This window comes from Channa argus, chromosome 8 (genome assembly GCF_033026475.1).
Source record: "Channa argus isolate prfri chromosome 8, Channa argus male v1.0, whole genome shotgun sequence".
Lineage (NCBI taxonomy): Eukaryota > Metazoa > Chordata > Actinopteri > Anabantiformes > Channidae > Channa > Channa argus.
The window spans coordinates 25,119,064-25,130,528 of NC_090204.1; the positions used below are offsets into that span (position 1 = coordinate 25,119,064).

The window sequence follows — 11,465 nt, forward strand, 5'->3', positions numbered from 1 at the left end:
AGCATTTTAATTAAGTATAAATGAGTTTTAAGGAATTCAAAGCCTCTACAGATTGTTTTATTTTAGTTATGTGTCATCAGCAGCACCTAAAACAGGAAGCTAATGAAGAGAAGCTGTAATTGGTCAGTTACTGATTACAGTCACGGAAACTGACTGAGAATCGATTCGTAACACGGATACAGTGTATATGACCTCGTTGGCTTTTGTCTCTCAAACACTTCTGAAATTCTCCCTGTTTCTCGTCCAGTTTAAATCTTTTGTCTGTGTGTTAACGCACAAATGCTGTTGTGCGTTAACACAATGCGCAACTTGAGTGTGAAAAGCAAAAGTCTTGACCAGCTGTAAGGAGAAACAACGCTTCACACATCACTTGTTCTCAAACCATTTTCCTTGTTCCATGCACACATAGAACCTGAATTTTAAAATGTTACTGCCTCTCATGGAAGCATAGAGGAGGGTCAACAATGATCTTCACACTGGAAGGCTGCTTATCACACGGGATGGTGTAGAGGCAAACTGCACCAATAATTCCCTCTCGACCAGGCTGTGCAAGGAGGATTTTAGGGTCTTTGTTAGAAATGTAGAAAATATACCGACCAACATGTCATAAACTCCCAAAATCCAGCATGAGTTGGACTTTGTTTGAAGCCTGAGACAAACTGCACAGCTTGAATCAAAACCAGACTATACCACACTGGGAAAGTATTTTCAGCAGGGGGCATATCCAGTATGTGGGAGGCTGAAGCGATGCCCTTCGCTGATTTCCAGTGGCAATGAGAATGAAAGCAGAAGAAGAAGAAAAAACTCAGCACGGCTCCTCCGTGAAAGTGAAGCGCACACTTTGTGTGGAAGGATCAGGAGGAGGAGGTTGGTGCTGATGACCGAGGACCCGCTGGATTTCCTCCTCCACAGACACCGGGATAAGTCGAGCGCTGTACTGTAGCTGTGCGGGTCGATCCTGCCTTTCCAGCGGGAGGCTGAACGCACAACAATAATGAATTGGAAAATCAAAGAGATCATGGTAGGAGCTGAGAGGACGGGGAAGGAATTGGCACAGCTTGTTAAGCACAGCAGTTTGAGCTCTAGCGCCCTCCCCGGAGCCTCGGCCTTCAACCTCCATTCACATGCAACCATTCACCCACAGATGCCTCCGCTGCAGGCACAGCACTCTGCACTGCACTGACGCTAATGCAGCTGCACAGCGCTAAATCCACCCACGACACAAACCCCCACACTCAGCTCAGCTGTGCTGAGGAACCGGACAGGCATTTTATTTGACATGAAACTAAAATGTGGTATTACACTGTTCACTTTGCACAAATGCAAGGAGGGGAACCCTGTGACCTTGTGTGCGTCATGGCGAGCGAGCTCCTTCGTTCTATCTTCAGGCCATGGTGGGAGAGCATCAACGTGCCTCGTTTGAATGCATCATTTACAGCCTTCACCTGTTCCAGCTACATTCAGGCTTTTTTACTCCACAGAGTAAGAACCTGGACTTACAGAAGGAATTCCTGCCCTTACAAAAACTTAAGAAATAAACTCATGAGCCAACAGAACATGGGAGTTCATGGCAGTTTTTATTTCAACCCAAACCATGAACTTTCCCTAAACTTAGCAAAGTTGTTTTCATGCTTAACCCTAAAACCTTCCAATCAAGTGCTCCCTCGCCACAGCGGATCATCGGTTTCCATCTCACTCTCTCCTTTGCATTTTGGTCTGTCACACAAACTTCCATCATGTCCTCTTTTACAGCATCTATGAACCTTCTCCTCGATCTTCCTCTTCTCCTTCTGTCCAACCTCAGCATTCTTTCCTGATATTCCCTGCACCCCTCCTCCGCGCTGCCCCTCCAATATACTTGTTCATCCACATCACTCCAAATAAAAATCACAGCATCATTAACTCTGCCACCGTCAGTTCCACTTCCTGTCTTATTATCAGTGCTACCGTCTCCAGGCTGTGCAGCATAGTCTCAGTACCATCTTGGAAATCTTCCCTTTCATTCTTTCAGACTAGCGTCCATCACAGATCACTGTCTTCTTCCTCCGAACACCCCTTCACTCTCTGATCTTTGCCAACAGTAGCATATGTTCTGGTTAACAGCACTGTTAGTGGTCGTTTCTATTTTCATTGTGTTTCTGTGTTTTCTTCTGTTTTCTATTCGCAGCATTTTAAAGATGAACTGGTGAAGATGTTTCATTAAGCATGTTAAGATCTCTGGTTGTACTGATGGACATGAAACCTTCAGTGCTGCAACATTTTATTCATCTGAATGCAGCTACCTATATTCATAAATGATAAAATGGCAAATAAGGACAGACCCACTGTGAACAAACAGACAAATCATCATGTGGTATTTTAATGATAAACTTACTTAAACTTATTAAATGAACTGCACACACTACTATAGTGTCATAAGTGTGGGATGTTTGTGCAGGACAACTGGTGTCAGGACTATTCCTGTGTAACTCATACTAAGTATTTAAGGAACATGTTTTTTGTGGGGGGGGGAGCAAAGCTAGTGACACATTACTCCTCCCCCACCATCAGGCCTACTCTGGTTGTTATTCAGTGTATTTGTGGGGATAAATATTTAGGTGCGACCTCCTCACAAGGGGCTCATCTCCAGCCCCTCACGTCATCAACAGGCAGATGGAGTTTTACTTCAGCTCATTGAATCCTAATGAAGAGCGGGGGTCATTATTTCTCTTGTGAGAAGCATCCAGAATGTTCAGAGTCGTATCTGCACAAAGTGGGAGGTGGTACAACGAGTGATTTCGTTATTATTCATCAGTGTTCCTGTAAAACTAATAGAGTTCATCAGGAAAGCTGCATATTCATGCTGGAGCCAGGCAGCACTAAACAAGTCACAACAAATTGAACATTAATCAGAAATCATGTTGTATATGATGCTGAGGCGCAATTAGTGTCTGTGCTGACTGAAAAATGGAAGTTTGGTTTTATACAGAAGTTAATTCTGTGTTTTATAGATGATTGAAAGTTGATAAAAAGGTGACAAGCAAAGAAAGAGAGATAAAAATGATAACAATAACCAATAAACAAGACTATTTAAGATAAAATGAATTAAAATAATAAGTTGACACAAAATGAGGGCAGTAAGACATAAAAGCATGAGACTATAGGACATTGAGAGCAACGCAAAAATAAGGATTATAATCAATGGAAATTATAACACAATAAAATATAAATAAAAAAAATAAAAGAATGATGAGTAAAATATAAAAATGACCAGAATAAAAAAGTAAAAGATAAAATAAATTAGATATAAATACATGCAGTACAGGAAAAGCCAGGCCAGCAAGTTTCCAGTTTCTTAAGTGGATTCTGCTCATTATTTTTACAGTTTTCTACATTTTCCAAAAACTTGATCTTTTGTTGTCTGTAGAGATTTGGTGACTTTTTTTGAGCCCTGCCTCTTGTTGATGTCTCAGTTAGGTTGGAGAAAACACAGCCTTGTAACTCTGGCTAAAAGCATCTGTTAAATGACCAAATGTAGAAACCACCAGACGTGACATCAGGTCACATCACATGGAGAATTTTCTCAACACTGTTTTTTTTCTTTTGCAAGTTTTGGTCAAATAGTATGTATTTTTATGTCTCTCAAAGTCACAAGAGACAAACCATGAGTGTCTTTCATTTGTATCCATTTCCTCTCCAACAGTCTGATCCAGTGTTCTTTAAATTCAAACGTTTCATTTATTTACCATTTCACTACCACATCTTCAACTTTTCACAGTTTGACTTCACATCAGCAAATTTCTCTTAGTCGTGACTTTATACTCTCATCCTCCTCTGAAGTTCTCAGCTCTCCTGGGATCTGTGCCATGAGCAACTCCTCATCACAGGGAGGTGTTTGTGTCTCTTAGGTTACATCTACAGGAACTGCACTGAGAAAGGATGGTCCAAGCTCCACCCACCCTACGATGAGGCCTGTGAGTTTGCCGAGGACGAGGAGACAGAAACAGAGGTTTGTCAAAAAGTGAACAAATAAATCTTCATCAAAAATGTTTGATAAGCAAAAATTCAGGGGGTCATGAAGGCAGCAGGGAGACTTTTTAATAAATGATAAAAATGCACATTACATATGTTACATTGCTCATTTGCCATTTTTGATGCTATTTTTATGTATTTTGTGTCTGTTTTTGTTTCTAGTGGTCTGTTGTAATGAAGTAATTTCCTTACAAAGGATCAATAAAGTATTATTAAATTCTATTCTGAGTAAATTATGCCTAAACGTCCCTGCATTAAAATTGCAGAAACATACTCTGCATATAAGCTTAAAGCTACAGTAAATACCTTTTTTTCTAATTCTGTGTTTGTAGAAATGTGTTTCAAAATGTATGTAATGTAGAGAAGTTACCTGAAGGGCTGTGCAGCGTGGGGTGGACAGACTTCCAGTCTCATGCTGCCACTGGCCTGAGTCACATGATGCAGCTTTCGAGTGTCCACCCAGCGTTTACTGTGGCTTTATGAGCTTTGTTAATCACTGCTGCAGAAAGAAACGTCCCAAATACATTTAACCAATCACAAGAGCCCATTCAAACCATGTCAGTCCCACACAGACCACAGCTTTGTCCCAAGAGACAATGCTTTGGCAAGCAGTGATTTACCCATCAAATGTGATCAATCACTAATACAGATCAGTTGTGAAGGCTGTGACTTTCATCTCTTTTGTCTTTTTTGTATTTCAGACAACGTACTTCTCCAACTTCAAACAAGTATACACTGCTGGCTACGCTACCTCCCTCATCTCTCTCATATCGGCCATTTTTGTTTTCACCGTCTTCAGGTAGAATTCACCAAAATACATCTCACAAAGAAAAAACAAATCATTCCAATAAGGCTTTTCTGTGCCCTGCAGGAAGTTTCACTGCACTCGGAACTACATCCACATCAACCTGTTCTTCTCCTTCATCCTGAGAGCAAGCTCTGTCTTTATTAAAGACAGCGTTCTGTTCTCTGACGAAAACCTGGATCACTGCTTCATGTCGACAGTGAGTGTGAAACCCTCCAGCTGCATTAATGGATCCATATTTAGCAAAGAAGGACTCGTGTCTGTTGTGTACATAAAACAAGTGGCAGCCAAAAAGGAAAAATATGTTGTCTACTTCTCACCCTGCACTGAAATCCAATTAAGTACAATAAATGCTAGAGACACTGGATGAAAAAAAAAAAACACGAGTAAAGTTGAGTTTAGCTTCTTAGCAACACCACACGCTAGTGGGCTCAGTGGGTTTGTTATTATGAATTGTTTTGGGCTGCAATAGAACAAAAATGCAAAATGTTGGTGACATTAATACTTAAAAACAAGACAGTGGAAATTTTAATTTAATAGGAAAGTTATATATGAGAGGTTGGTGGATGCAAAGAAGACAAAGACACAAGGTACAACTGGGGACAAAGCATCGAGGAAATAATAAAAAGTAGGAAGGATGTTGATCCACTCATGCTGGGTGTAAAAGCTGATTCTTTATTAATTCTGCAGTCAAAAGACAAATGTATTGGTGTAAATCACCGCATACGTTGACATGTCTTTGGACAAAACATTGAACTCCATTTTGGTCCAGGTGGTCAGGACAGCACCTTGCAGGGTGTCATCGGTGTGTGCGTCTGTGTGAGCGAGAGAGTGTGTGATCCTCCACCGTAAAGTGCTCTGGGCTGTATGAGTGCAGATATTTTACCGTTTCATGTGAACACAACTGTGTCTCGGTAATTTGCACCTTTTATATGAACCGTCAGTGTTGTTTCTGCTTTGCCCCACAAATAACCACTGCATACACGAGCTGCACAGACTAATGAGGCTCGTGGCCTCTGTCGTTTGGTTCCTGCAGACGTCTTGTAAATCGGCCGTGGCCTTCTTCCAGTTCAGCATCCTGGCTAACTACTTCTGGCTGCTGGTTGAGGGCATGTACCTGCAGACGCTGCTGGCTCTCACCTTTGTCTTCCAGAAGAAGTACTTCTGGTGGTACATACTCATCGGCTGGGGTGGGTGATCCTTTTCCTTCATGTGCATCTCCTTCATTCTTTTCCTCTAATGACCAGGGCCACTGTCTTTGTGCCTCCCAGGTCTCCCAACGACAATCATAACGGTGTGGATCCTCACTCGCAACTTCTACGATAACAGAGGGTGAGCTGCTGCAGGGGAAAACCACACAGAATTTCCCTCAACACTCAAGTAACCTGCAAATGTCTTCATGGAGCATCACTGTTCATATTTAGGACTTGGATTTGTAGTCTTTACGTAAACTGGATAAAACCAGTTCACTTTGTCTTCCCTCCTCTCCAACCTTAAGACGGTATCTTCCTCATCCAGATAATCAGACATAGGTAGGATGCCTAGAACCCCCTGACAATATTGCAGCTAATACAATAACCATCTGATTACAATTTGCCCTCGTTTGCCCCCCTCAGACGTCCAGAAACACAGAACCTCAAAGCTGCTCATTCAAACAATAGTCCGATTAGTTAGTCAGCTCTTTAGCAGACGATTTGTGATCAGGTGATGAGCAGATGATGAAGTACACGTGTGGAATGTAATGAAACATGATCACACGTAATCCTGAATTTTGATTTAGACTTTGTGGCTGACGGTGGTCTGACTGTGAGCTGACATGATGCGACTGCCTTGTTAATTTCATTGCTGCCTGTTGTGTGTCTCAGGTGCTGGGATGACACAGATGTGGCCTTCATCTGGTGGATCATAAAAGCTCCAATAACTGCATCACTGCTGGTGAGTGCAGAGCAGCGACAGCGGGAGATATGGAGGTTTTGTCGGAGTCCTCGCTCTGGGATCAGGCCTGTGTTTTGTCTTTAGCAGTTAATGAGAGCAGCTGATGGGGGCGTCCTCAGTACCCAGCTGGTGTCATTTTGTTTGGTTTATTGAGAGGACGAATCTCAAATTATTACTATTACGAAAACTAAAAATATATTTAAGACATACCTATGAAAAGCTGCACCGTCGAAACCTGATGCAGTTGTCAGGACAAAGCGTTGTCTCACCGATTACTGTTTTAAATTTTCTGTTGTCTGGACTTTTAATCTCTGAACATTTTTTAAACATGATTTTTAACAGTATATTGAATTTGTTATTAGTGCTATATTCCTTTGTATATCACACACCAAGTGAAGAGCCACAGGGACTAACTTGATACAAACAGCACATTATCATCTTTAGTCTTTATATTAGTTTTAATTTCAATTTCAGTTTATGAATGAACCTGTAGTTTATTTGATTCGTTTCCGACGACTATGGGAAGCTTCCTTTTGACGCAGTGCGACACAGAAACATAGCTGCACACTGTGGCGCTAACATAGTCTCCCTGTTTCTTTCTTGTAGGTGAACTTCATCATCTTCATCAACGTGATCCGTATCCTGGTCCAGAAGCTGACGTCTCCTGGCGTCGGTGGAAACGACACCAGTCACTTCAAGTGAGACGCTGAATACATTTCATGAACGTATGAGTGCTGTGCAGATGCTCATGTGTTCATCATGTGCCTGTTGCATGTGTACATGAAGGAGACTGGCCAAATCCACCCTGCTCCTCATCCCCCTGTTTGGGATGCACTACATGGTGTTTGTGTTCCTGCCAGAAAACACCGGAGTAGAAGCACGGATGTTCATCGAGCTCGGTCTGGGATCCTTTCAGGTAAAGTGAGAGGAAAAACAGCACAGGTGTGTTCATGTGCTCAGGACAGATTTGTACCACTTCATACTAAACCGTGCTGGCTAATGTTTTGTGCTCTGAAGGGTTTCGTTGTGGCTCTGCTCTACTGCTTCCTGAATGGGGAGGTAAGTAAATCATACACGCACATGTATTTTTACTTGCTCGTTCTCCTAAATGATAGTGACTGGTATCTCTGTGTCTACTCTACAATGAGTTTGCTCGTGCACAGCACAGCCACACAGCTGGTGCCCTGATTCTGCTTCATTACAGATGTGATCAGGAGGTGTAATCAGGCAAAGTGAAAACACCTGTGCAGGCCTGTGCTGTCAGGACCTGCTGTACAATAAAACATTTTCAAATCTGTATCTTTTCCAAGTCAGTTTTAAAACTGTATGGTGAAATAAAAGAGAAAAAAACAGTTGAGGTGGTGAATGATTTGACTTGGAAATAAAGTTTTGTTCTTAGTGTCAAATGATGCTGGTGGAAGCTGCTGCTACCAGTACACAAGATCAATACAATTCAACTTTATAATTTAGCGCCCGTTCACAACACAGTCATCTCAGTCATCACTATGAAAATATGTAGAGAGAACCGGTTTCTCTAAATGATATCTAATACGAGGGTAAAGCTTCCTTGAGCAGTATAGTTGGAATAGGGTCTAGCAGACAGGTTGTTGGTTTAGATGAGGTAATAATTGAAGTTAGCTCAGAGAGATCTATGGGTAAAAAGCAGTCTAACAGGGATTGGGGCCTTATCCATGATTATAGCAATGTTGTATATTAAGATCTATCTGTAATATTTGGGGGGAGGATCTGGTGAATTCTTTCTCTAATAGCTACAATGTTAGCTATTCTTCTATCGATGATGAATAATATCCTGTTCTGGAATTAGAGAGAGAAACTGTTAATAAACTGTTTTTCCAGGCTAAATGAGATTCTTCTAAATTTCTGAAACGCCACTTCCTCTCTAACTTTTGTGTTGTCTGCTTTAAGTTGCGTGTTTGTGAACTATGGAGATCACCTCTTCTGGTTTACTGCCTTCTTTTTCAGAGGGGCAGCACTGTCGAGTATTGTACGTAGTGAGGCTACAGAATTGTCAACAAGATAATCAACTTGTGCAGGAGTAACATTAAGGAGACTACTTTCCATTGGATTGACATATCGTGAAGTAAATGATGAAAGAATCATTTCTTTAAATTTGTTTACAATAACAACATCCTGTTGGTGACGCTTCCTGCGTGGAGCCAGACTCAGTTGCAAATGTGAATTCAGACAGTGAAGACACAACCACATATTATCCTGTTTTTCTATTATTCAGTTTTCATGCTGTAATTTTTTCCAGGTGCAGGCTGAACTGAAGAAGAGGTTTTGGAAGTGGCAGACTCAGAGTTACCTGAGCTACACTAAACGACGGCGCACACTGTTCACGGAGACCAGCACCGTCACCCAGATATCTGTTCTGGACAAATCCAGCTCCAAAGAGCCTCCAGCAGCAGAGACGCACGCCCTCACAAACCCCCTCCCCCCCAGCAGTGACTCCACTGTCTGAGGAACAGCCGACGGCACTGCTCACCTGTTAACACCTGCGTCGGGTTTGCATCGTGTCCTGAGACTAAAGCTACATTCGTGTTACTTTGTCCTCAGTTCCCACACTTTGTGTGGATGTTCACGTTCGTGTGTCTCATATTCAGCTCCCATGTGAATGTCTTTGTTGTCCTAAGCCAACAGACATGTACAAACTGAAATATGAGGCACGTGATCACAGTAACGTCACTTGTGCAACGGTCAGTGGAGTTTTATTCCTAGTTTGGTGAGAACAGCAGCTTTTCCATTAATGTCCAAAAAGTCTGAAACTTTCACCTCTGCATTCACATCTTTGTCGTTTTTTTTTTTCCACTTGATACAAATGAGACATTAACAAAAGCCTCGGCATTGCCACAGATCTGATGTAGGACCATGTACCTGAGTGGCCCAGACCCCGTTTGAAAATCCAGTTTGGTTTGTTTTGTTCACATGTGGAAAAATATCGCGTTGTGACTCACTAAGGGGCAAAAAGATCAGTTTTGGACCATGTCAGCTGAATGTGGACGTTGCCTGTAGCACAGGCCTCTTAAGGTCAGTCTTCACTTCCCAGCAGAATCCCCTGTGGTCCATCACATTTACAAGTTGGACACGGGCTTTTATTGACTCACTACACCCCACGCAACCTTCAGAATAAACTCCGTCCTCTGACACTGATTATTTTTTAACTTCTAGGCGTCTGCATTGACAGAAACCAAGGTCACGTTGCTCCTGACTCCAGCAACGTTTCTAAACCCAAATGATACAAGCAGCTTAGTGTTGAATTAGAGAGATAATGGTGAGGTTTCAAATTTCATGTCGATGAACATATTAGGTTTGCTGGCCACCACCACATGTTACAACAACTTAATAATTTCCCCCCTTTACGAAAGCTAATATATTATCATATGTTGCTTTATTATTTTTAACGAAATAATCCCAATTATTTCACTCAAACAATGGTGTGAGTGTGTTGGCTCAGTCTCGCCTGTGGTCTCCTGTGATTGCACAGGGGAATGAAAATGGGAATGAATCAGCAAATCTGTTGCTTCGGTTTCAGTTTTGCAGTGACAAATACTTAGAGAACGAAGCTCCGAGTCCTCAGCATTTTCCAAGATAAAGTTTCCATTTTGTCATTCACACGTTCGGAGAGGGAAGACACGTTTTTTCAGTCTTTTTAAACTTTTCACCAACAATGAGACGCAATCACTTTATTGCCACCAGGTGTGCCAAGTGCGGAGGGGTGTCCTCAGATGTGCCTGACGAGGCCTCTTTAAAAACCTCCAGAGATCAGCCCTCTTTTGTCAGTCTGTATTGGATGCACTCACTGCTCCTCAGTTTGAGCTTAGATGTGGATCTGGACTTACTGTGACGTCCTTGTTCCTGTTACTGACTCAGTGCCATGTGCTGTCTTGAATGTTGTTCACTCCATGATCAAGTTTCACAGAGATTTCCTATAAAATTTTTAAAAGTTTAGGCAGATTTAAGCGAACTGGCCTCCGTTACCATCAGTGTCTCTGCATGCAACATGTTGCACGCAGCGCACATCTGGAGCACTACACTGTAAAAGCTATTTATTTGTCAGACTATTGTTTTTATGTCTTTGCGTGAATGTAAATAGACCTGAACTACAGTTTACATGAATTTTAAGGCATTATCACATTTTGTCCCGATTTCTACAACCACATTCTATCACATTGTTACTATAAAACTAAAAGTCAGAAATAATCATTAAAACAAGATTTTACAATTTTGAAATAAATAAGCTAACGTATTTATAGCTAACATTTTTGTATCCTACATGGAAGCTACTTTTATTCTTATATGTTTTAACATTGCAAAATGTAAAGAACATGATGCTGTAAATGTGTCAATGTGTGAACATCAGTGATTCCTATCGTCACTGATTGCTGTGCTAAAGCTAAAGCTAATCCAGAATGTGTTTTCTCTGCTGGCTTAATTTGTGAGACTAGATGAGCTGTGAACTTCTGTGTATGTTGCTTTAAACTGCAGTTTTTTTGACATCATATGAATTTAACGTGTCGTTTCTTTACGGACGGGACAGAACATTACTCAGCTCCTGGACACTACAGTGCCTTTATCGTGGAGTATAATTCACTGATTATCTGCTCTTCAGCTGGATTGGACTTAGGAAAGGTGTGAAATCCTGCATTCAAGACAGTGACATTGTGAAATGGCCTCTTTGTCCGATCACATGGAC

The 11,465-nt window shown here is 41.6% G+C and overlaps 1 protein-coding gene across 2 annotated transcripts in view; it reads left to right on the forward strand.

Annotated features, from left to right (window-relative positions):
- ghrhrb (growth hormone releasing hormone receptor b) overlaps window positions 1-11,271 on the forward strand; it is a 32,112-nt gene extending 20,841 nt beyond the window's left edge. For both annotated transcript variants that reach the window (XM_067513213.1, XM_067513214.1), the window contains 10 exons: window positions 3,888-3,988; window positions 4,713-4,810; window positions 4,883-5,015; window positions 5,853-6,006; window positions 6,088-6,148; window positions 6,682-6,751; window positions 7,358-7,449; window positions 7,538-7,667; window positions 7,769-7,810; window positions 9,027-11,271. In XM_067513213.1, coding sequence (XP_067369314.1) covers window positions 3,888-3,988; window positions 4,713-4,810; window positions 4,883-5,015; window positions 5,853-6,006; window positions 6,088-6,148; window positions 6,682-6,751; window positions 7,358-7,449; window positions 7,538-7,667; window positions 7,769-7,810; window positions 9,027-9,233 — 1,088 coding nt within the window. In that variant the 3' untranslated portion in view covers window positions 9,234-11,271. The remainder of the gene's footprint in view (window positions 1-3,887; window positions 3,989-4,712; window positions 4,811-4,882; window positions 5,016-5,852; window positions 6,007-6,087; window positions 6,149-6,681; window positions 6,752-7,357; window positions 7,450-7,537; window positions 7,668-7,768; window positions 7,811-9,026) is intronic.
- Window positions 11,272-11,465: the final 194 nt, after the last annotated feature.